Raw genomic sequence first — 25,414 nt, forward strand, 5'->3', positions numbered from 1 at the left:
AAAATGTTCTTTTGCTTCAATATTCTCAGATTGTTCTACCAGCGGTTTTTGTTCTCATTGCACTTATGTTCAGTCTCATTGTGCCACCCTTTGGTAAATACCCCAGCCTTGAACTACAGCCTTGGATGTATGACGATCAATATACATTTTTCAGGTACGACACATTACACATCTGTGAATATATTGATATGGAAAAGTCTCCCTACCTTAGTAAGTTCAGGTAGTTTTCCACTTAAAATTATTGTGATCCTAGATACACAAACACAATTTGAGAAAGTCTGGTTCTACTGGACATTAAACAGGAACTTAGCTACATAATTATTTTTCTTGAGATCTCACAGACACACAAAACACAGTGACTACATTGATCAGGAGAGGGGGGAGCCCAGATGTCCTAATCTAACCTTGTCTTATCCTTTCTAGCCTTCTGTCTTACGCTTTACTCTCCGTGTATTTACCCGATATAACTTCGGATTACCTGATTAGAATCATAAACAAAAACAACGGGTATAACTACACCCTATATCTATCACCTTTCATTTCTTCATCTTTCTTCTTATCCTACCTCTTATTCCTTTTTCTTGACACAAGAACTTACAGTTATCTGGTCTTAATATTATATCTTCTCAAGATGGTTTGGCCTTATTCTCTAACTATTAGTATCAAGGGTTGAGGGGGACCTGATACCCTAGGCAACTCTTACAATGATATCTGCATTGGCCAATCCGTTTTTCCTGTTATTGTTGAATTATGAAGACCTTTGTTGTATTCATTTAAAATGATTGTGAAAAGGTATCAGTATAATGTGCATGTGAATACTTCAAACTAGTCTAATCTTGTGCTGCATTCAGACTCAGAATATTAAGTTTATCAGTATCATCTTTATGCACGTCTAGTTTTAGAAATGGTATTATATTTGTATCCTGAAATCAATCCTGTGAACTAAATATGACCAGACTCTTTAAACCTTCTTTTCATATTTCTGGCAAGAATTCTGTGACTTGTAGTAATAAATGTGCCTGCACTACTGACGTTTCATACTGTCATACTGATCTCTGCTGTACAATAGAAGTATAGAATATAAGCCTCATATTCTCTATTTTGTAAAATGGAGACTGGGCTCCACACAGTGTGACATTGTCTCTGCTTGTCTTGCCTATAGCAATGATGCCCCTCAGGATGAAGGGACGCAAGCTTTACTACGTGCCCTAACTGACAAGCCTGGCTTTGGAACAGCTTGCATGGAAGGATATTCCGTTACGTAAGTATAAATCTAGCAGCTGCTTACATTGTTTGCTCTGGACTGATTTAGTATGGATTCCTGTTTTCCTTTAAAGGGTGCATGAAAACCAAAAACTTTCTTTCATGATTACAATTTTAAACAACTTTCCAATTTACTTCTATTATCTAATTTGCTTCATTCTCTTGGTATCCTTTGTTCAGGGAGCAGCAATGCATTACCAAGAGAACAAACCAATTTAGATAATAGAAGTAAATTTGAAAGTTGTTTAAAATCACATGCACTATCCAAATCATGAAAGAAAAGTTTTGGATTCATGTCCCTTTAAATGCACGTATGCAGGTGCAAGGAATTTATTTGTGTGAAATGCTTCCTCTTATATATTTCATTCACAAGATTACATAAAACAAACCCTCTCATGTATAGATCAAAGGGACTTTAAAGAGTCTGATATTTTTAATTATGTATAGTTAAAAAAACAACTTTGCAATATACTTTCACTTTTTTATTTTTCTATAATTTAACTCAGAAAATTGTCGGTTTTCCAATTAAAGGGACACTGAACCCAAATTTTTTCTTTTGTAATTCAGAAAGAGAATGCAATTTTAAGCAACTTTCTAATTTACTCCTATTATTAATTTTTCTTCGTTCTCTTGCTATCATTATTTGAAAAAGAAGGCATCTAAGCTTTTTTTGGTTTCAGTACTCTGGACAGCACTTTTTTATTGGTGGATGAATTTATCCACCAATCAGCAAGGACAACCCAGGTTGTTCACCAAAAATGGGCCGGCATCTAAACTTACATTCTTGCATTTCAAATAAAGATACCAAGAGAATGAAGAAAATTTGATAATAGGAGTAAATTAGAAAGTTGCTTAAAATTTCATGCTGAATCTGAATCACGGGTACAGTGTCCCTTTAAATTAACTTATTATTGCCAAGACCAGTTAGCAAGAGTTAAAAATGAGCTTATATGTAACTAGCTTAACATTGCTATATTCCACATATCTATTGTTTGCAAACTTTAGTGACTATTTTATATCTGTCTGATACTGTCCTCAGCAGAAGAAATAAGTAAGGAAACCCTAGGCTTCAGCATGGCAATGCCCATCACAATACAGAAGCTAAAATGTGAACAACTATTATAAATACAAAATACATCTGCATACTATTCTGAGGCTTAATACTACATTTGTTTAAAATCAAGACTTTCATGGGTGTCATGTAATCAATTATTTATCTTTATGTACAGGGGTGTCTCATGTTCAGAGGGGGAGGAGCAGTGGAGCACACAGTTTGTCCCAAAGTCTGTAGAAGAACTTTTTCTTTATGGCAACTGGTCAATGGAGAATCCATCTCCATCTTGTGAGTGCAGCAATGACAGGATAAAGAAGATGCTCCCTGTTTGCCCACCAGGTGCTGGAGGACTTCCTCCTTTCGAGGTACCAGTTTGCTCTGCGCTACTGTAGCAGTGAGCTGTCTGCTCTGTTTCTTGATATAAATAAAGCTTATTCAAACAACACAATTTGCAATTATAGTTATGGACATAGAAAAATTCAAACATTTGTTAAAATATTTATCAGTTTCTCAGGAAATAGACCTGGCTGTCTTCACTGTAATTTTGTTTAAAGCATCTATTGCTGTCATTTCAAATGATATTTAATTTCTTAGTACATACATAGTACTAGGTTTTAAGTTATATAGCACGTTGAGGGTCTTACAATTACATTATTTTGCTAGTGAAAATTAAAATGTTTCTTAGAAGATGATCTGAGATGTAGAACTGAGATGTAGTTTTTTATTTTCTGCCACAAAACAATAGACCGTTCTTCATAGTCATTGATCTATTTATTCAGTGAAATGACATCCATCACGTAAACAAAACTGGTGCATTATTCTTGTTTAAAGGGACATAATACTCATATGCTAAATCACTTGAAACTGATGCAGTATAACTGTAAAAAGCTGACAGGAGAATATCACCTGAGCATCTCTATGTAAAAAAGGACGATATTTTACCTCACAACTTCCTCAGCTCAGCAGAGTAAGTTCTGTGTAAAAAGTTATACTCATCTGCTCCCAGCTGCAGGTAAAAAAAAATTAAAAAAATGAAGAAATGAACAGCAGCCAATCAGCATTAACAGTGCTGAGGTCATGAACTCTTTTACTGTGATCTCATGAGATTTCACTTAACTCTCACGAGATTTCATTGTAAACTTCCTTAAGCTGAATAGGGAAATAAGATGAGAGTGCACGTAAGCTTGCTCCTTCCGCTGTCCCGGGACAGACATATTAATTTGCTGCTTAGAAGTCCTTTACAATGGGATGTGGCTACTGAGAAACTTTTGAGGTAAAATATCTTCTTTTTTACATAGAGATGGTCAGGTGATATTTTCTAGTCAGCTTTTTACAGCTATACTGCATCACTTTCAAGTGTTTAAACATTTGGGTATTATGGCCCTTTAATTGCAGTGTTTAAGCAAATGCACCATAAGATATATTTCCTTACATATTGCGGCTAAACTAAGGTTGCCATATGTTCGCTTTAAAGGAGGACACATGAAAAATATCTCTTATAATGGGAACATTATTCAAAACGTTTGTTTAATCAGCCTCTGGCATATGTATTTTTCCTAAGTGCCCTCCCTTAAAGCTGCAATATGGCAGCCCTAAGCTAAACTGAAGTTATGGCAGAAGTATACTTTTACATGATGAATGTTAAAGGGACATGCCACCCACATTTTTTCTTTTATGATTTAGAAAGAGAATGCAATTTTAAACATCTTTCTAATTCACTTATATTATCTAATTTGTTTTATTCTCTTGATATTCTTTGTTAAAAAGCATATCTAGATATGCTCACTAGCTGCTGATTGGTTGCTGCACATAGAAGCCTTGTGTGATTGGCTCACCATGTGCATTGCTTTTTCTTCAACTAAGGATATTTAAAAAATGAAGCAAAATAAATAATGGAAGTAAATTGTAATGTTGTTTACATTTCTATTCTCTTTCTGAATCATGAAAGAAAGATTTTGGGTTTAGTGGCCCTTTAAATGGTTCATGTTATAGGGACAATTTAAAGCAAACATGATATGCTTTAAATTGTTAGCGCTTGTGATTTTTGCATTTCTGACTCTACCTTACTATACATCCCCTGTTAATCATATAGGTAAATTGCCATTTGGTATATCCTAGCATTTCAGAATAAATACATTGAGCCAATCAAACATCTCTTCTTTTCTTGGCTCACTAGCAGGACTTTTTCATATGTGTTTAACCACTTTGAGGGCATTACAAGCATAGTAAGCTACAGCATATAATTGTTGCATTAAAATGTCCATTCAAAGTCAATCAATCTTTTGTAAAAGTCAGGGTAGTATTTTATTTTTAAACATCTTTAGGTACACATAAATGCATTAGGGTTAAAATACTACATTTTGCTATAAAACTATGAATCTTTATTACATTGTGTTGAATTTTGTCTTCAAACAGAAAAAACAAAATACCTCGGACACTTTGCAAAATCTCACAGGTCGAAACATATCTGACTATCTTGTAAAAACATATGCCCAGATCATTGGAAAAAGGCAAGTATTAAAATACAATCTAGTCAAGTATCAAACATATAATGAAATAACAGAATAAATGTTCTAAGAATAGTAAAAAAAAACTGCAACTAATGCAGTAAATCTAAATTATAACAAATATCATTTACAATTTTATTAATAGTAATATTTTATTCCCCTTTTTAGCTTGAAGAACAAGATCTGGGTAAATGAATTTAGGTAAATATCCCAGCTTCTATTGTTTGTTAACAAGAGCTTGTATTTTGAGAACACAGAATGACAACTAACATGACAAAATGTATCTGACAGACACTTTAAATGTTATGCATTTCTGTGTGGAATTGTTTTGATCATACATAGCTTGCATTACATATAAAATGTACTTTTAGCTGTTGATAAAATAATTGTCAGTCTACCTTCTAGTTATGGAAAGTCATCTGTAAAACTGTAAAATAGCTGTTTTATAATCTTTTTATTTTAATTATAACCAACATTTCTTTCTTCTTTTTGTGTGTGTTTTCTCAGATATGGGGGCTTCTCATTGGGAGCAAGCAGTTCTCCAGATATACCTTCCAGTGAGGAGCTGGTGACTTCCATAAACCACATGAAGGATGTCTTTGAACTAGCTAAGGTAAATGAATCTGTCACAATACAGTGAGTGAAACTGTGCTGTGTAAATCAGGCAGCCACAAGTTAGTTTGTTTGCACAAGAAGTCTCATCATACTTTAAAGATTTTATAAACATCCTCATAAAGGGAACTGGACACCTTATAGCTATTTGACTCCCATTTGAAGCTAAACTGTATCAAGAGTTGAACCTTTATCAGTTCCTCATGTTCAAACATAGTTTTGGGTCATATTCACTTGAATGAATAAGCAAAGAAAAAGATAGCATGGTCTGTTAACTTTTTCTTTTATTGAGCTTATGTTTATGGTGATACATTGCCTTTTTATTTGTTTTTTGCTTCTTATGCCTAGGTTGGATCTATTTTAGTGTGGGAGAACAAATGTAACTTTGGTATAAATTAAAGCTTTTTGAGGTATCAATGGCAAAGGTACCAACATGCAAATGAAGTACTAGCTTTCAAAAAGTGAATACAAACAACAAAAATATAAAAAAAAACCACATTGGGCTATATTACAAGGGGATCACTATTTTAACGTGCTCTTGTAAAAGGGCAGCCATTACAACTGGTTAATTAAAAAATTACCCCTCAAATAAAGTGGACAGTTTCTTTTTTTGAATAAAAAATATTAGCATCTTAATTTTTTTTTAAAAAATATCTGCACAAAGCAGTTATAAGGGCTTAAAGTGAAGGGGTGTGGTACGGCACTAAAAAGTGCCTTTACATAGAGGTAAATGGGGACTGTGTTTTCACTATTAATATATAGGTATGTGTTAATATGTGTATAGCTATAGCCATAAATAGGACATGCAAAATCTACTGCCCTGATCAAATTATCACTGTGTAGAATGTAGCAACGTTAGGGGTTCTAAAGACTGTAATTTGCACTCCAGCTCTATGGGAGCAATAGAAAACCATACATTTTAGACTTGCTGTATAGAAAATAAGGCATGTTATGTATGAAATAAGTATTTTTTTTTTATAATTGTGTGCTACTTTGTTTTTGCAGTAGCCAATAAAGTTGTTTTTCTCCCTAACCTACAGTAAACATACATACTATGAAGTAAAGAAAAAGTAAAAAAAAAAATGCATACAATCCCACAATAGGCATCTGAGATTTGACCTCACTTTAATGTTTTATATTGTTTTCAAATCTGTTTTTCTTTTTGGTTCCATATCATTTTAGGATGGGGCAGCCAATCGTTTTCTAGATAGCCTTGGGACCTTCATGAAAGGACTGGATGCAAAAGATAGTGTCAAGGTGATTATACATCAAATTGTCTGCGAGTCACAAGCAGTACTTCTACTATGCGTTTAACCTCTTTGCGAGGGTTAAACATACATTAATCTAGGGTCGATAGTGTGAAAATTACATGCTTTAACCGATTAGAGAATTTCATTTTTTTACTATAATGGTCCTATCAGTTTATTGCAATAAAACTGTAAACTGGCTTAGTGATGGCATTGTTGAGGTGTATACATTTTGCACACACACGACACAGGATCACACTGCTGACCTGGCAGCATTGCTTTTCTTCTTTAAGGTGTGGTTCAACAACAAAGGCTGGCATGCAATTGGCTCTTTTCTGAATGTGATAAACAATGCAATCCTGCGATCCAACCTTCAGGAGGGAGAGGATCCGGCTTCTTATGGTATTACAGCCTTCAATCACCCTCTTAACCTCACCAAAGAACAGCTGTCTGAAGTTGCACTGTAAGTAATATTACTACTTCTAGTATAGACATTTATCTTCAACTGCAGTTGTCATTTAAGTCTCTTGAGTATGCAACCAGCAGGAGTATTGTTATTCAGAACTATAAATATATTTATATTTAGTAAATGAGTGTGTGTATTTCTTTAGAATGACTACCTCGGTGGATGTCCTAGTCTCTATCTGTGTGATCTTCGCCATGTCTTTTGTGCCAGCCAGTTTTGTGGTTTTCCTGATCCAGGAGAGAGTCACCAAAGCAAAGCACATGCAAGTCATCAGTGGAGTGAAACCTGTCATTTATTGGCTAGCCAACTTTGTATGGGATATGGTAAGTAACTAAACTGTCAATATGAGCATGTATTTTTTATAATTATGTATAGATCTACACAACAGGGCAGTGTAGTTTGTCTCCTGGCTACAAAAAGTCCCTACTAGGGGCGTAAAATGTGTCACTAAAGCTTATAGATAGGGTTGCTGATATCCAATATGATGTGTAGCTTCATAGGAGAGTTATAGACAAAAATAAATAACCAAGATCATTTTATAACTATTTCTGTCTGAGTGTAGTGCACACATGGTTGTATCCTTCTTTGCATCTTCTAATTATGCATAATGTTTATATAAATTGTAACTGATAACTTCACTATGGGGTCAATTTATAAAATGCAGAGCGGACATGATTTGCTGTAGCGAATCATGTTCCGCCCGACATCGCTAAATGCCGACAGCATACAATGTCGGCATTTAACATTGCACAAGCATTTCTTAAAAATGCTTGTGCAATGCCACCCCTTGCACTCCCGCTAGCAGGAGGTGTCAATCATCCCAATAGTATCGGATCAGGATGATTGCAGCCCGCTGCTTCTTAACTTAAGATTCCGGCGAGCCGGAAACTTCGGGCGGAGAAAGCAGCATTCACTGCGTGTTAAATCTAGCCCTTAGTCTCTGTGCTATAAAACTGTTCAAATCAACTGACTCCCTTTTTCTTCATTTTTCAGTGTAATTATGTGGTACCAGCAACATTGGTCATCATTATATTCATATGTTTCCAGCAAGACTCTTATGTCTCCTCCTCTAACCTGCCTGTCCTGGCGCTGCTACTCTTACTATATGGGTAAGTCACAGGCATTGGTAAACAAGCAATGGACATACACAGGGATTCTAATCTATCACACATAGGTGAAACCGTTCTTGTTAGGGACACAAACTTATTACCTGTTACATTACTTGTAAAACGTGGAAAGCTGCCTATATGTAGGTAATCTAATTCCCCATCTAGCTTGTGCCTGATATCATTAGGGACATTAAAGTCATGTTTATATATTCTTACACTATACTGGCAATTAAACTGCATGCAACATAATTATATTAAACATTAAACGTACAAAAAGAACATGCTCTTATGAGTTGGAGCTTTTAATTACTGCTCTGTTGCTTGCACATACCTGTGTGTTAACTCCTGCAAAGAGGTTAAACACATAGCTAAAAGTCAACTCCAGAGCAGCAATTACAATCCTGGGACCTAGCTGATCCCATCTGGTGTGCCACCAATCATCATCTAGCTCCTAGTATTCCTGAGAATATCTAGGTATGATTGCAATTAAGGTAACCCAGAAAAATAAGTAAATTTGATAATAGAAGTAGAATTATCTTAAAATTGCATACTCTATCTGATGTATGACAGTTTAAATTTGACCTTTGTCTTTGTGTCCCTTTAAAAATGTGATTTTGCTTATCAAAGTGTGTTTTGCAGTTCAGGGACTCACCCTCTGAGTATTGTTTACTATATCTCCTTTACTATTGGGAAAGATATCAATGAGCTAATTTACTCATTAAAGGGACATGAAACCCCCAAAAAAATATTTCATGATTTAGAAAGAGCATGCAATTTTAAACAACTTTCTAATTTACTTCTATTATCTAATTTGCTTCATTCTCTTGATATACTTTGCTGAAAAGCATATCTAGATAGGCTCAGTAGCTACTGATTGGTTGCTGCGCATAGATGTCTCGTGTGATTGGCTCTCCCATGTGCATTGCAATTTCTTCAACAAAGGATATCTGAAGAATGAAGCAAATTAGATAATAGAAGTAAATTAGAATGTTTTTTAAAATTGTATTCTCTACTTGAATCATAAAATAATTTTTTGGGGTTTAGTGTCCCTTTAAGCAATCACTGTTTAGCATATTACAGGGATAGAATTCTGAATCATGTAGGATGTACTTCAGCCTCCCTGAAAAAGAGAACAGAAATATATTACAGGAAATGCAGGCAAAATATTTTTGTTTAACTAGACATAACTTAACATTATAGAGCATTACATTTTACACATATTGTCTTTTTTAATCTTTTTTACAGGTGGTCCATAACTCCCCTAATGTATCCAGCTTCTTTCTTATTCAAGATTCCCAGCACAGCTTACGTGGTGTTAACAAGTGTCAACCTCTTCATTGGAATAAATGGCAGTGTGGCTACTTTTGTTCTAGAACTCTTCACCAATAATGTAAGTGTTGTACAGCTGAAAACAGTTACAGTTATGTACATTGTATTGATACATGTAACTGCCCATGTAAAGGTAATGTTTTCATATAAACTCTTCTCTTCCCCCTATAAACACATACAGGAAATAGTAAATAAGTTGGTTTCTTTAGATATAATCAGGGGTGTAGGTTTTGTGCTGCCCTAGGCATGAAGAAATCCCCCAAACTCTCCAAATCCACCTCTTTTAGCTTATATGTATTGTTGTCCCAAATGTACTGAGCAATTAATTATACACTCATTGCTATCAGACACACAGAGAGTATAAGAGTGGCAAGGCATCACTAAACCAAGCTGTTCTTCAAAAGTTGTTGCCCTCTTAAAATCATGCCTAATTTGCCTAGGCCAAAATATGCCCCTGAATATACTACAATATACTCAACAAATACAGAAAAACACATTTTAGCATAATACAATATATGTAGTTACTATAGAAACCCACTCACAATAATCATTATGACCCTTTATAATATATTCATGCATAACCAAAACATTTGTAGAACGTTGTTTAAAAAAACCCTGAAAAAAGCTAGTTATGATAATTATCATGATTATATTAAAAAAAGAAAAAAAACATAAAACCTATATGCAGTAAGATATTATTGAGAATATCTATATTTTGTCTTGGTTTGCTTTTCTGACTTGTTAATTACTTTCTTATCTCTGTAGAAACTAAGCAATATCAATGAAATATTGAAGTCTGTGCTTCTCATATTTCCTCACTTCTGCCTGGGACGAGGTCTTATTGATATGGTGAAAAATCAGGCCATGGCTGATGCTTTAGAAAGATTTGGTGAGTATTGAGCTTATTCTATTTCATATTATTATCACATCTGGTGCTTGAATGTAAAATTTACTTTCATCTTTTGCATTTTTCACAGGAGAAAACCGCTTTGTTTCACCTCTTTCATGGGATCTCGTTGGAAGGAACCTTTTTGCCATGGCCGTGCAGGGTGTAGTGTTTTTCGGCATTACGCTGATGATTCAGTATCGTTTCTTTATTAAATCAAGGTAGGTCTACATCACTGTATAAACTGAGTGGTCTCCTACAGCTACGTGTTAGGTAATGACCCTTAAAGATACCAAATAAGGACATGTGCCTCCTACTGTTTTCCCACTTAATGTTAAAGCTTCTGTAGGCATTTTATATGACCTGCTAGTTGTGACCCTTTATTAAGGGGTCTGCCATTGATGCTGCTTATTCTATAAAATATGTCTAGTTCATTATTTTTTAATTATTAAACCATTTTTACTTCAGCATTAGAGATATCAGCATTGGATAAACATTTTACAATCTTTATACTAATACTTTAATATTAGGGTATATCATTTAAATCCCCTTACATCAATCTATCTATTCAAATATGAAAAAAGATGATCTGAATCTAATGCACTTGACTATCAGCATGAGAATGAGGTTCCCATTGGAGCCTATGAAAGCACGCTCTTAACTTGAAATACCAGCGCACATTTGCGTGCGCTGGTATTAGGAGTGTAGCGCAATTATTGCCCTCGCAAAAGTGACATTTTGCTCTACACTTGTCATCTGGCCCATATTGTTATGCTCACTGGCATTCAGCCTTGGAACACCTCTTCATTATGCTTATCTAGAAATCGAAGGGATAGGAATACTATAAAAAATATTTCTATTGATTATGTGTTGTGAGTGGGATTGGCAGTACTTATACAGATATATTGATGATCTATTTTGAGTTATGTCAGTAAATACTTTGTATGCCAGGCTTTAAGGTCATCAGCTGTGCTATGCGGACTAGTTACATGAGTACTATTAACATATCAGTTTACTTAAAAAGCAAAAAGGTGAATAGAAGAAGCTGAGATATTTGATACTTCCCAACCTACTTTAAAAGATACATATAATTTACTCTAAAATTGCATTGCATATACTATTACAATAAATGTATAATATATAATAAGAAACATGATTTTTTCTTCTTCTAAAGACCAGTGAATGCAAAGCTGCCCCCTTTGGTAGATGAGGATGAGGATGTGGCAAGAGAGCGGCAGAGGATATTAAATGAAGGAGGCCGGAATGATATCTTAGAGCTGAAAGGGCTCACTAAGGTAAAGACAAGTGCCTACCTGCTGTGGGAAAGAGATCCTTAGTTTTGCTGACTCGCTATCAGTATGTGACCCCAGGCAAATAACTGGTGTGGTAAACACCTGCTCAGAACCTTTCTGTAGCTAATATATCCTTTACTGACTGGTGCAGGGCTACTCAGTATTATTAATCTAGATTTGTACTGTCATTTCAGCAACAAATAATATTCTAAACCATCCGTTCATGTATTGAGTACTTGCAGTGAATAATAGTAAATAAGGGAAATGTTGCACTAGTGGTTATTTTTCCCCGCACTAATGGGTAAAAATCTTATTACATTTGGCAGAAATACTCATGTCTTTTAGCTACAATGATATGTGGTATCCTGCCCTGTTTACATGGGCATATATATTTTTGCTGTTACAGCAGTGTTAATCTATGATTCCAACCTTAGGGATAAAAAGTGAAATAATAGCGCATATTACGGACAGTATTTTATCTACTATTAACCTTTGATGGTGTTTTTTCCCCAGATCTATGGGATAAAGAGAAAGCCAGCTGTTGATAGGCTGTGTGTGGGCATCCCTCCAGGAGAGGTAAGACAAAGATAAAATGATTCATTAAATGGGCATCGTAGTGCAAAAGCTACAAACTGTAAATCCTTAGAGCACGTCATTTTTGCATTACTGATTCTAAATAACTCGTTCGATCCTCTACGAAGGGTTTAACACATAGGTTAGATTTCGTTCAAGCATTGCACTTTCCAGGTAGGAAACAGCCAGTGATAGGCAGCTACATGAAGATGCTACTCCAAGTAGCATTTTTCCTATATGTTTAACCTCTTTGTAGGGGTAAAATACATAATAACTTGTGGTCAGTAATTTAATACTTATAAGCTCTAATGAATAGTAACACACAGTTTTTGTATTACAATGCCATTTTAACAAACTACCCCTATACTTGGAATACAAGAGTAGATACGTTTATTGACAAATTGGGAGATAAGTAATAGTAAGGACTGTCAAAACAGATATACGAACGTTATAAAAGGACAATTCCTTATAAAGGCCACTATTATATAAGAGTTTATTTTAATACAATAAATGTATTTGTCTTATAGGCTGGTCAGTCATGTTCTTCTATTAATTTATTTTTTGCACCATGTCATGTTAAGATATTTTAATTAAATGTCAATAGGTTACAACTTAATTGAAAGCCATATCTACTCTGTGGATCTAAGTCACTATTTGTGTAGATACAACTAACCATTTTCAATGTCACAAATATAATTAATTTATAGTGGCTGAAATGTTATACCATTAACTTATCTACATAGTACATTGTATCATTATTACTTAGAGGTTATCTTTAGTTACACCTTAAACATTACATTTAGCAAAATAGCAATATTTAAAATGTGTTTCTACTGCTGTATCTAATTTGCCACTTTATTTAACTGACCTGACATCTTTATTTGTAGTGCTTTGGGCTGCTTGGTGTAAATGGTGCTGGCAAGACCACTACTTTTAAGATGCTCACCGGAGACACTGATGTGACTGCTGGGGAAGCTTTTCTGAAAGGACATAGGTCAGTATAAATAAAGCAGCATGACTGTTCTAATAAGAAATTACAGAAGATAAAAAAAATTCTAGCCTGGATACTCAAGTATTGGCATTTTCTACAGGGATATACAGTATATATTAACAATTTATGAAGAAAGTTACTCAGATATAACCTGCTCCGTTACTAGCACATTAGACACTCATGATTATATACTGCCCAGTTTGAAGTATGTAGTCCTGTTACGTTAGAGCTACTATAGGCCCTAACTTTGTAGAATGATACCTATACAGACCTCCTACAGACTTAGTAACAGTTACATAAAGTATGTATATCTCTAGACAATGCAGCTTCCAGACTAAATGTGCAAGGGATTTCTAACTAATAGCTTGTCATGTCTTGTAGCATCCTTTCAAACATGCAAGAAGTTCACCAGAACATGGGATACTGTCCTCAGTTTGACGCTATTAATGAGCTCCTCACAGGAAGAGAGCATCTGGAGCTGTACGCGCTCTTGCGTGGCATTCCTGACAATGAGGTTTGCAAGGTAAATCATTTTCCATATTTAAGTAACAAAAGTATTAATTTTACAAATTGTTTGCCATATAATGTTATTTCAAGATCTTGTAGTAGCTCAATTTATTTCTTGCTTTAGGTTGCTGAATGGGCAGTACGTAAATTGGGCCTAGTTAAATATTCAGAAAAAAGTGCAGGAAGCTACAGTGGAGGAAACAGGCGCAAGCTTTCTACAGCAATTGCTTTGATTGGGGGGCCTCCTGTGGTATTTTTGGTACGTAATAACATTATATTTTTGTGATTAGCCTAAAATCCTTATTTTGCTTATTGTGTATCTTTTGTGTAAGATTTATTTTGCCATATAAAAATGCATAGAAGCTATATATTTTAAAACAGATAGGGATTACATTTTTTCTGGTCAGGGTCTATATATACATCATCTTAATATGTAACCGCTAGGTATAATTTTAAAATAATAGGAAGATGAAGGAAATAACGTCAGCATTGTGAGCTCATGAAAATAGGACACTAATCTCACCAAAATAGCCGAGCTGATGAATCAGTATCTGACAAATAAAGATATTACTTTTTTTAAGATTAACAATATTTGTAACGTAATATTTTTATATTTTTTAAAGGCCGCAATGAAGCATAATATGATATATATTTTTACTTTAGGATGAGCCAACTACAGGTATGGATCCCAAAGCAAGGCGCTTCCTTTGGAATTGTGCTCTGAGCGTCATTAAAGAGGGGAGATCAGTTGTACTTACCTCACACAGGTAAGTGAAATAGTTTAGTTCAACCTTTTCAGTTTTATGCTAATTACATTTGAACTAAAAATATATCAACAATTATCAAACAACGGTATAGCTATAATATTGCTCATATGCTGCAGAGGGCATCCATTACTATTACTATGTTTATAAGGTAATTTAGTGTAGAACAGCAATGTAGTAAGTCAGCAAATACATCACTAATTATATATGAAGAGTTATCTACTTATTTATAATATAGCAAAACTTATAGCATGTGATGTATCAATTTATTATTTTATTATTTCATATTTTTGAGTTAATATTTTATGTGAAGAGGCAAGAACAATTTTCTTTTCCATTGAGAGGAAGTTCTTCAATTCCGTATTTATTCTGCACTCTTTACTTACTAAACTGTACCACATCACTCAACAAATAAATTAGTATATAGAAAATGTAAGAACATGCACTTGTTACACAGAGAGCTCCAATTAAAGTAGTATCTCTATTTCTATAGCTTTAAAGAGACATTTTTCTTGCATAATTCAGTTGGGGTGTACAATTTTAAAAAACTTTCCAGTTGACTTCTATTATTTAATTTGCTTCATTTTCTTAGTATCCTTTGTTAAAAGGCATACCTAGGTAGGCTCAGGAGCTAGAAGCTAGCTGCTAATTGGTGGCTGCAAATATATGCCTCTTGTCATTGGTTTGCCGATGTGTTCATCTAGCTTCCAGTAGTGCATTGCTGCTCTTTCAATAAAGGATACCAATAGAATGAAGCAAGATTGATAATAGAAGTAAACTGCAAAGGTGTTTAGAAATGTATGTTCTATCTGAAAATGTTTGGGTTTCATGTCCCTTTTATAATATGAAGTGAACATGTAATTACTATAGATTGCATTTATTTTGTATCTCCTTGTTTCATTTGTTAATCTAATGCCATGTGTCCTTTCTGTCCCACTTCCTGTACAGCATGGAGGAGTGTGAAGCTCTGTGTACCAGAATGGCCATAATGGTTAATGGGAGGTTCAGGTGTCTGGGAAGTGTCCAACATCTAAAGAACAGGTAATTTATATTTCATTCCTTTAACTTGTTTACAAACTGAAATAAACAATATTTGTATTTTTTGTAGAGATAAAAGGTAGCTTATCTGAGAAAGCTTCTACATAGGGTGGAGGGAATGTGCTCTAACAAACTCATACTGCTTAATAAGCTGTCTCAGACTTCCCTAGTCTCTCTAGTCTAAATCATGTTATGCTAGCTGATTCATTAAATCTCACTCATCTTTCAGTGAATCTGCTGCTATATTATATATATAAACTCATACACACACACACATATATATATACTGTATATACATATGTATATATACTGTATATATATATATATATATATATATATATATATATATATGTAAAAAAAAGTGGCTATAACTGTGCCTTCAGAATGGGTGTCCTCATGTGCATGTAAATGAGAGGCAGATAAATCTCATAAGTGGTATATAATAGAAGAATTAAAACAAGCAATAATTAGCCGCTCACCTGTATGGACCATAGGGGAAGGTGGTCAATGACGTATATCTCTCCCGGTTGGTGCTGTCTTGTCTATCAGTGTCCTGTAAATGGCTGACCACAGTATGGATAAACTATATAGCTAGGAAGATATTTACTGGAGAGGTGTGGGATACCTCCCTAACACTGCTCTGTAATGTTGGACAGAGAGTGAGAACAAGGGTATTTTCTTGATTTTATCTAGAGCTGAAAAATGTATTAATACTTAAACGGATAAAAAGTTAAAAAGAGACAATTAAAATATAGCATGAAGTGCTAAAAGCAAATTAAATATAAAATATAAAAAATCCAATTGATATAATGGATTCCTAAAAATGTCGCTAAGACAATGAGAGTAAAATAAAATAAAAACTAAGTAAAAATAGAACAACTATCGGCTGGCGTGCTGAGCGGAAGAATCCGGAAGTGATGTCATGAATATGCATCATGTGGCCTTACACGTTTTGTGAGCATCTATGCTCACTTCATCAGAGAGTAGGATCTGAAGCCATCCGAGGCAGGCTTAAATGGCCTGTTAATTATTCAATTGAAAAATGGATTAGATGCTCAGTGTCTAATTGTCTACACGATTGTTTATTTTTGTTTGAGGACAATTTGTTCTGTGCGGAGATAAGAAAAAAAGGATATTTTTTACGGATTAGATGTACAGGGAGTGCAGAATTATTAGGCAAGTTGTATTTTTGAGGATTAATTTTATTATTGAACAACAACCATGTTCTCAATGAACCCAAAAAACTCATTAATATCAAAGCTGAATAGTTTTGGAAGTAGTTTTTAGTTTGTTTTTAGTTATAGCTATTTTAGGGGGATATCTGTGTGTGCAGGTGACTATTACTGTGCATAATTATTAGGCAACTTAACAAAAAACAAATATATACCCATTTCAATTATTTATTTTTACCAGTGAAACCAATATAACATCTCAACATTCACAAATATACATTTCTGACATTCAAAAACAAAACAAAAACAAATCAGTGACCAATATAGCCACCTTTCTTTGCAAGGACACTCAAAAGCCTGCCATCCATGGATTCTGTCAGTGTTTTGATGTACTGTTTTCCCTCCTTGTAAATCTCACATTTGATGATGGACCACAGGTTCTCAATGGGGTTCAGATCAGGTGAACAAGGAGGCCATGTCATTAGATTTTCTTCTTTTATACCCTTTCTTGCCAGCCACGCTGTGGAGTACTTGGACGCGTGTGATGGAGCATTGTCCTGCATGAAAATCATGTTTTTCTTGAAGGATGCAGACTTCTTCCTGTACCACTGCTTGAAGAAGGTGTCTTCCAGAAACTGGCAGTAGGACTGGGAGTTGAGCTTGACTCCATCCTCAACCCGAAAAGGCCCCACAAGCTCATCTTTGATGATACCAGCCCAAACCAGTACTCCACCTCCACCTTGCTGGCGTCTGAGTCGGACTGGAGCTCTCTGCCCTTTACCAATCCAGCCACGGGCCCATCCATCTGGCCCATCAAGACTCACTCTCATTTCATCAGTCCATAAAACCTTAGAAAAATCAGTCTTGAGATATTTCTTGGCCCAGTCTTGACGTTTCAGCTTGTGTGTCTTGTTCAGTGGTGGTCGTCTTTCAGCCTTTCTTACCTTGGCCATGTCTCTGAGTATTGCACACCTTGTGCTTTTGGGCGCTCCAGTGATGTTGCAGCTCTGAAATATGGCCAAACTGGTGGCAAGTGGCATCTTGGCAGCTGCACGCTTGACTTTTCTCAGTTCATGAGCAGTTATTTTGCGCCTTGGTTTTTCCACACGCTTCTTGCGACCCTGTTGACTATTTTGAATGAAACGCTTGATTGTTCGATGATCACGCTTCAGAAGCTTTGCAATTTTAAGAGTGCTGCATCCCTCTGCAAGATATCTCACTATTTTTGACTTTTCTGAGCCTGTCAAGTCCTTCTTTTGACCCATTTTGCCAAAGAAAAGGAAGTTGCCTAATAATTATGCACACCTGATATAGGGTGTTGATGTCATTAGACCACACCCCTTCTCATTACAGAGATGCACATCACCTAATATGCTTAATTGATAGTAGGCTTTCGAGCCTATACAGCTTGGAGTAAGACAACATGCATAAAGAGGATGATGTGGTCAAAATACTCATTTGCCTAATAATTCTGCACTCCCTGTATATTACAAGTGTTTAAAAACATGGTTCTCTTTCAAGGGGAAAATACCAAAAATCTTTTATTCCAGTTTTTAAGATTTTTAATTTATAATTGTAATATAATAGTTTATAATTGCCAAAACACTTTCCTCTATTATTTCACATTTATTATCGTACTGTTTTAATCCTTGTTTTAATTTATTTTTTACGCCCTTTATTAACTATTTATTAACTATTAATTGTTTAGAACACTTGTAATATAAATCTAATCCATAAAAAATATCCATTTTTTATTATCCAAAAATAACTATAAATTCTTATACAAATAAGCTTGTTCTCCGCACAGAACAAATTGTCGTCAAACATGTAAATAATCGTGTAGAGAATTAAACACTAACTATCTAATCCATTTTTCAATTGAATAATTAACAGGCTATTTAAGCCTGCCTCGGATGGCTTCACATCCTACCAGTGGAGACTCCTCTATAGGAACACAGCCGCACGTGAACCCCCAAAGAGAGAGTGGGAAAAAAAACCTTTTTGGCTGAATAAATATACATTTTCAAATAGTTCCCTATTGAAAAAATTATAAAAATTATTTTATTCAGCTAAAAAGGGTTCCAATCCAATTTTGTAAAAAATAAAATAAAAGGCTATTTTTACTTCAAGCTCTTTGCACTTATTTCTAAGTGCCTGCAGTGCCCCCTCCCAACCCAGCCCCATACCTTGTTAATCGCACAGTTCTGACTGTGCGAGTGAGAGCCATCTGAGTCAATGTAAGTGATGAAGGCATGCGGGAGGAGGAGCCTGGCTGGCATGAGCAGTGCACACAAGCCTTTTGAAAAGGCGCAGCGGGGCAGAGGAATATATAATGGTGGCAGTCTGGGAGAGAGCTTTCACATTAGTAAGTATAACACTGTTTTATATATATCTATATATATATATATAATTATAACGGTCACAGGAGATCATGACTCAAAGGGTGAAGGGGGAGAGCGGAGGAGCAGAGCTGAACCTGTTGGATAAAAAATGGTTCCCCGTGGCAAGCTGCAAAATGAATGCTTCAAAGCCCTCATCTCGCCATGTGCTTGAGTCTCTGCAACATTAATCTTGTTGCCCGGTTCAGCTGTACTCTGCCCTCCCCCTTCATAGCTTACTTGGTCTTGAGCAAGTTGTGATGGGGGAGGTTAGAGTAGAGCTGAACCAGAGAGCAAGATTAATGCAGCAGAGCGAGAAGAGAATGGGTAGGAGCTGGAGGGACACAATATAGGATAGCAATGAAGCAAGGTGAAAGGTGACCACAATAAACAAGGTTTGTTTATTGTTAAATGACTCCTGTTCCATCTAGGTCCTGTAGGTGGTATATATATATTTGGCAGTATGGGTGGGGGCAATAGCATCAATATGATGTGCAAATAACAACATTATGTTTAATATACACTAATGCTGCTTAGTAGCTTTATGCTGTGTGAGTTAGCTCAGACTGCATATCAACTTGACAGGCAGCATTTAGACAACAGCTACGTAACGCGCACAGCATAAAGCTTCCTATCTGTGTGCTTTGATATGCAGCTCTCTGCAGACTAATACATTCTGGGGGGGGGGGTAGAGCCCTTTCTGGCTGCCTTGTTTAACTATTCATGATCAGGAACAAAATTGTTTCAGTTTTAGTACATTTAATTTGAGCAGAACTGCAAAAGCAAAACCATTTCCCTATGGAAGAACTTTCTGACTCATGTTTGGCAATGAGTTTCATGTTTGGCAATAAGTTTCATAATGGGGTTATAAAAAGTGTTTCAGGATATACCTTTTAATAATTTTTGCAGCTTTTATTTAAATTGGCTCTATGCACTCTGCTTCACAAAGGGAAGCAGGCATAATGCATTGTGGCACAAGGCATATGTGAATGAATTGAAAGCATAAATCTGTAGCTTTATAAGGTACATGTAATTTTATGAAATGGGTAGTAAATGATACATATTTCTCCCTCCCTTATTACAATATATATATATATATATATATATATATATATATATATATATATATATATATATATATATATATATATATATATATATATATATATATATATATAACAATTCATGGAGCTTTATTTTGTTGTGTGTGGTCTAGTGCCCCCCCAACTTCAAACGTCACCAGCCGCCACTGGATCCTACCCTCTGATGAAGTGAGCATAGACGCTCATGAAACACGTAAGGGCCACAGGACGCATATTCGTGATGTCACTTCTGGATTCTTCATTCCGCTCGGCACGCCAGCCGATAGCGGCGTTATTTTTACTTAGTTTTCATTTTACTCTCATGCGGCTAGATTACGAGTTTTACGGTAAGCTAAAAAAGCAGCGTTATCAGGTCCTAACGCTGCTTTTTCACACCCGCTGGTATTACAGGTTTTAGGGGCACCGCATACATTTTTTTGGCCTAAACGCAAAGCAACTTACGTAAATTTTGTAAAGGCTTTTTTCAATGGGACTTGCATAGCACTGATATTACAAGTTTGTCCTGGGAGGTCAAAAAGTGAGCAGTACACCCAATCCCGCATTTTAAAGTCAGTAGTTAAGAGTTTTATGGTACAAAGCTGTAGCATAAAACTCATAACTAAAGTGCTAAAAAGTACACTTACACCCATAAACTACCTATTAACCCCTAAACCGAGGCCCTCCCGCATCACAAACACTATAAAAAAATTAACCCCTAATCTGTCGCTCTGGACATCACCGCCACTAGAATAAACATATTAACCCCTAATCCGCCGCACTCCCACCTCGCAAACACTAGTTAAAAATTAACCCCTAATCTGCCGCCCCTAACATTGCCGCCACCTACCTACATTTATTAACCCCTAATCTGCCGCCCCCAACGTCGCCGCCACTATACTAAATGTATTAACCCCTAAACCTAACACCCCCTAACTTAAATAGAATTAAAATAAATCTAAATAAAAATTACTATCATTAACTAAATTATTCCTATTTAAAACTTAATACTTACCTGTAAAATAAACCTAGGTTAGCTACAATATAACAAATAGTTACATTGTAGCTATCTTAGGTGTTATTTTTATTTTACAGGAAAGTTTGTATTTATTTTAACTAGGTAAAATAGTTACTAAAAAGTTATTAACTATTTAATAACTACCTAGCTAAAATAAATACAAATACAATTGGCTAAATTACAACCCCCCCCCCACTAAATTACAGAAAATAAAAAACAAATTACAAGATCTTTAAACTAATTACACCTAATCTAATAGCCCTATCAAAATAAAAAAAGCCCACCCAAAATAAAAAAACTAGCCTAACCTAAACTACCAATAGCCCTTAAAAGGGCCTTTTGCTGGGCATTGCCCCCAAGAAATTAGCTCTTTTACCTGTAAGAAAAAATACACACAACCCCCCAACAGTAAAACCCACCACCCACACAACCAACCCCCCAAATAAAACCCTAACTAAAAAAAACTAAGCTCCCCATTGCCCTGAAAAGGGCATTTGGATGGGCATTGCCCTTAAAAGGGTATTTAGCTCTATTGCGGCCCAAAGCCCTAACCTAAAAATAAAACCCACCCAATACACCCTTAAAAAATCCTATCACTAACCCCTGAAGATCCACTTACCGAGAGAAGTCTTCATCCAAGCGGCAAGATGTCCTCAATGAAGCTGGCAGAAGTGGTCCTCCAGACAGGCAGAAGTGGTCCTCCAGACAGGCAGAAGTCTTCATCCAGACGGCATCTTTTATCTTCATCCTTCCGACGCGGAGCGGGTCCATCTTCAAGATATCGGGCGCGGAGCATCCTCTTCCAACGATAAGTGTAAGATTAGGGGTGTTTAGACTCGAGGTTCATGTTAGGGTGTTAGGTGTAAACATAAATTTTGTTTCCCCATAAGAATCAATGGGGCTGCGTTACTGAGTTTTACGCTGCTTTTTTGCAGGTGTTAGACTATTTCTCAGCCGGCTCTCCCCATTGATGTCTTTGGGGAAATCGTGCACAAGCACGTATAACCAGCTCACCGCTCACTTAAGCAGCGCTGGTATTGGAGTGCAATGTGGAGCTCAATTTAGCTCTACGCTCACTTCTTGCCTGTTAACGCCGGATTGATAAAAACCTGTAATACCAGCGCTGCAGGTAAGTGAGCGGTGAGAATAAAGTGCAAGTTAATACCATACCCCTGTTACCGCAAAACTTGTAATCTAGCCGAATGTCTTAGCAACATTTATTGGAATCCATTATATCAATTGGATTTTTTTATATTTTATATTTCATTTGCTTTTAGCACTTAATGCTATATTTTAATCGTCTCTTTTTAACTTTTTATCCGTTTAAGAATTAATAAACTTTTCAGTTCTAGATAAAATCAGGAATATGCCCTTGTTCTCACTCTCTGTCCAACATTACAGAGCAGTGTTAGGGAGGTATCCCACACCTCTCCAGTAAATATCTTACTAGCTATACAGTTTATCCATACTACATACTGGTGAGGGGAACCCCTCAAGAAAAGGTTGCACATCTAGGACTCTCAGCCTGGACTCTAATTAGGAGAGATGATAAATGTGAATAAAATATAACTTTTATTTATGATTATTTAAAAATAAGGGACCCAATGTGTGACGTTAAAAATAACTGAAGATCTGTTACTGTAATTCCTTGAATTAATATAATTGCCATTGAGCTGTATTAGTATCCAAAAAGGAATTATAGTTGTGCGGTTATAGTCTATACCTAGCCAACACGTTGTGGAAATAATCAACTAAATTGCGGTTATTTAATGAGATGGGAAAAATATCCAATCTCACTGATAAACGTTTAAAATAATATAGAAATATATCAAGTTATGTGCTATGTTGTGCTTAAACTCATGTTTGATGTATTAGTGATAGAAATATAGCCTCTTATTTAGAGGCAGTATAGTCGTGAGAACACCCTGTGCGCTTAAGTGTTTCGACCTTGATTGGTATTTGTATCAACATTTGTATCTGCCCAATGGCAGCGTTATTTAGTACTCTAGTCGCTATGGTCTGTTTTCTCACAGTCCTCATTAGGATATATAAATGTGATATTAAATAAAAACTCCACATTTGCATATATATTTATTTGTATACTTTTCACTTGCTGACTAGATTGTTTGAGGTAATTGAATAGTCATGCAAATATGGATAACTTATTCGGTACTGTAATTACCTGTATAATACCATATTCGTATAAATATTAGAGCCTCGCAAGAAAAAAAGGGGAAGTCACTTAATATAACAATGTATTAGTTTCAAATTGAGAGTTATTTAGGATCTTTGAATACAAGATATATAATCTATATAAAGTAAATTGATTTACTAAATATAATATGCATCAATATTGCTGGCCTTGATATCACCACAACATGTATTGAAATGGTTTCTAAATATACATGTAGTCTCTAAACGTTACTGCGGTAATTTGAAGCGTATGATATAGTATCTTATTCCAACTGACTAATAGCATAAAAAAAAGCAAGAATTAAGAGTGATGTAATCTCTGTGAGATGCAATGCGGTATTGAAAAGTGTACTGATATCAGATGGATACAGTAACTATCTGTGGTTAGCTTATAGTAAATTTATATGCGCATGCAATAGTGATCTTAGTTTCTATTCCATTCACTTATGTTTCAATATGTGATATAGCATTTAAACCACATCAGGCATAACTATGTGGGGTATAAATTTACAATATATGGAGTGCTGATATCTTACTGAAACAAATTTAGTCGCTTATCATATGCTTATTATATTAGTATGATGCACGTGTTGGTATTTCTCAAACAATCGTTTAAACTAGAACATTCGTTCAGTTTTAAATTTTTGTGTAGCTGTTCTCACGGCAGCTTGTGATATTAACATTTACTCGTAACCAGGATATATGCGATTAGAAATAAAAGAAGCTTTCTTAATGATTATATTCTATATTTCGGTAAGTAGCGATTAGGAATTTAAAAACCACAAGCAGGTTTGCTTTAGCGTGGTGGCAATGTGTTAAGTTAGACTAGGATCAATATTATAGTACAAGTAATTTATATTAGATTACCGATATTGCGGTCAACAGATCTAAAGTATAATATAAAAACTGTGGAGTTCCCCTTAGCTCCCAATCGCCTGACGTGTTTCGCCCGAATAGGGCTTTTTCAAAGTTTATCCATACTGTGGTCAGCCATTTACAGGACACTGACAGCCAGGATAGCACTAACCGGGAGAGATATACGTCATTGACCACCTTCCCCTTGTTTTAATTCTTCTATTGTATACCACTTATGAGATTTATCTGCCTCTCATTTACATGCACATGAGGACACCCATTCTGAAGGCGCAGTTATAACCACCCCCTTTTTACAGACATTTCACCCTTTCTCACTCTGGAGTTAGTAAGATACTCATAACAGCTGCATTTAGTGAAGAACTTACAGTGCATTTATTACTTTTTGTACAAAGTGTTACATGCTACCTACAAAGTTTAGTAGCATTTAGTTGTTTTATATGCTTGTAAAACATGTATTTTGTATGTAGGTCTTTTGCAATGCAATACTTGATTACTGATATATACTATCTGTACGGTATATAAAAATTACTTTAAAGTCCCTTTAACTAATATAGAGATTGAGCAAAGCAATTTGGATTCTATTTGCAGGTTTGGAGACGGCTATACCATTGTTGTCCGGATAGGCGGCACAAACCCAGATATGAAACCAGTGGAAGAGTTCTTCAGCCACGCGTTCCCTGGCAGTGTACTGAAGGAGAAGCACAGAGGGATGCTACAGTACCAGCTCTGCTCCTCACAGTCCTCCTTGGCCAGGATATTCAGCATCCTCTCCAAGAACAAAAATAGACTTCACATTGAAGATTATTCTGTTTCTCAGACCACACTAGACCAAGTATGTGCTTTTGCTTTTTTTAAATTAAAGGGATTGAGGGATACAAATGCTCCTGTTTGACTAAAAATATTACAAGAAAATTGTCATAATTGTCTAAATATCATATTGTGCAAGTGAAACGCGTAGGAGAACAAACCTTGAATAAAAAAGTAGTAAAACAAAGAAAAAAGAAAAAATTAGATTTATTTTTAGCCCTTGAGGTTAAATGAAGAGCTGCCAAGTCATACC

The 25,414-nt window shown here is 35.5% G+C and overlaps 1 protein-coding gene across 2 annotated transcripts in view; it reads left to right on the top strand.

Moving 5' to 3' along the window:
• The window catches only part of ABCA1 (ATP binding cassette subfamily A member 1), a 154,891-nt gene that overhangs the window by 123,086 nt on the left and 6,391 nt on the right, over positions 1 to 25,414 (top strand). For both annotated transcript variants that reach the window (XM_053702625.1, XM_053702624.1), the window contains exons 29-49: positions 30 to 154; positions 1,163 to 1,261; positions 2,493 to 2,682; positions 4,733 to 4,827; positions 4,993 to 5,025; positions 5,332 to 5,437; positions 6,619 to 6,693; positions 6,977 to 7,146; positions 7,295 to 7,472; positions 8,143 to 8,258; positions 9,504 to 9,648; positions 10,353 to 10,476; positions 10,565 to 10,694; positions 11,648 to 11,768; positions 12,279 to 12,341; positions 13,226 to 13,332; positions 13,711 to 13,852; positions 13,961 to 14,095; positions 14,500 to 14,603; positions 15,549 to 15,641; positions 24,943 to 25,186. In XM_053702625.1, coding sequence (XP_053558600.1) covers positions 30 to 154; positions 1,163 to 1,261; positions 2,493 to 2,682; positions 4,733 to 4,827; positions 4,993 to 5,025; positions 5,332 to 5,437; positions 6,619 to 6,693; positions 6,977 to 7,146; positions 7,295 to 7,472; positions 8,143 to 8,258; positions 9,504 to 9,648; positions 10,353 to 10,476; positions 10,565 to 10,694; positions 11,648 to 11,768; positions 12,279 to 12,341; positions 13,226 to 13,332; positions 13,711 to 13,852; positions 13,961 to 14,095; positions 14,500 to 14,603; positions 15,549 to 15,641; positions 24,943 to 25,186 — 2,595 coding nt within the window. The remainder of the gene's footprint in view (positions 1 to 29; positions 155 to 1,162; positions 1,262 to 2,492; positions 2,683 to 4,732; positions 4,828 to 4,992; positions 5,026 to 5,331; positions 5,438 to 6,618; positions 6,694 to 6,976; positions 7,147 to 7,294; positions 7,473 to 8,142; positions 8,259 to 9,503; positions 9,649 to 10,352; positions 10,477 to 10,564; positions 10,695 to 11,647; positions 11,769 to 12,278; positions 12,342 to 13,225; positions 13,333 to 13,710; positions 13,853 to 13,960; positions 14,096 to 14,499; positions 14,604 to 15,548; positions 15,642 to 24,942; positions 25,187 to 25,414) is intronic.

This window comes from Bombina bombina, chromosome 2 (assembly GCF_027579735.1).
Source record: "Bombina bombina isolate aBomBom1 chromosome 2, aBomBom1.pri, whole genome shotgun sequence".
Classification (NCBI taxonomy): domain Eukaryota; kingdom Metazoa; phylum Chordata; class Amphibia; order Anura; family Bombinatoridae; genus Bombina; species Bombina bombina.